Source organism: Pterocles gutturalis, unplaced genomic scaffold (genome assembly GCF_000699245.1).
Source record: "Pterocles gutturalis isolate BGI_N339 unplaced genomic scaffold, ASM69924v1 scaffold22668, whole genome shotgun sequence".
In the NCBI taxonomy this organism is placed as follows: Eukaryota; Metazoa; Chordata; class Aves; order Pterocliformes; family Pteroclidae; genus Pterocles; species Pterocles gutturalis.
This window is the reverse complement of record NW_010118676.1, coordinates 8,453-9,283: the sequence shown is the minus strand read 5'-3', so window position 1 is coordinate 9,283 and position 831 is coordinate 8,453. Positions and strand designations below refer to the sequence as shown.

Below are 831 nucleotides of genomic sequence, written 5' to 3'. Positions count from 1 at the left end.
GAGGGCAAGGAATGCTGGCTTGGCCCAGCTGCTGCTCCCGCCCGCCTTGCCCATGGCTCGCTCACCTTGGCCTTGTTCTGGACAGGCAAATACAGCTTGAACTCAGCTGGGAGCTCATCTTCTGAGTAGAGCCGGTCAGAGAAGTACACCCGGCGGATGCGACAGTTGGCGTGGATCTGAGAGTCAAAACAAAAGAGTCAGTCCATCTTCCATCTGCTCTTTCCATGGCCAGCTTCGCCGTCATGCAGCAGCCTGCAGTCCTGGGCTCAGCAGCTGCAGAAGAGACCTCACTGGGCCTCTCTCTGAATCTGACGGGGCATCAGAGAAGAAACGTTGGCCCGTGCCCTCTGCTTTGTGTTAGATGCTCTCTCCAGCAATGCAAGCTGCCTCAAGACATTGGGCCAAGCTCTAGCATCTCTGCAGACTGAGAGCTGCCTTAGTTGCTTAGAAGGTTCTTTCCTGTGAACCCACCTCTGCTTCTCCCGTGGGATCAGCATCTGCCGCAACACTCTCAGCCTCTGCTTGCTGCATTTTTAACACTCCCTCTTCAGGGCCTCCCTGAGGTCAGGCACGAGACTGTCCAGTCTGTGCTGCCTCTGCTATCGGCTGGCAGCAAAGGACTCGCTCCAGGCCCCCTCCCGGGTCTGTGGGAAGGCAGACATTTCCCAGCTGACTGCCTGCTCAGCGCAGGGCAACCCCACAAGGAACGGCAGCAGTCCCATCCTACTAAGGAGCAGGCATGCTCTGCACACAGGCATTCCTCAGAATAACACATGCCACTGGACACAGCCAACATGAATCCCTAGCGTATGGAGCAAGTTTCACACCCTC

The 831-nt window shown here is 56.9% G+C and overlaps 1 protein-coding gene across 1 annotated transcript in view; it reads right to left on the bottom strand.

Annotated features, from left to right (window-relative positions):
* Positions 1-65: 65 nt before the first annotated feature.
* Positions 66-831, bottom strand: part of CFAP20 (cilia and flagella associated protein 20) — a gene marked incomplete at both ends in the record, with an annotated part of 3,447 nt that continues 2,681 nt past the window's right edge. Inside the window, one exon of the mRNA XM_010076326.1 lies at positions 66-176. Coding sequence (XP_010074628.1) covers positions 66-176 — 111 coding nt within the window. The remainder of the gene's footprint in view (positions 177-831) is intronic.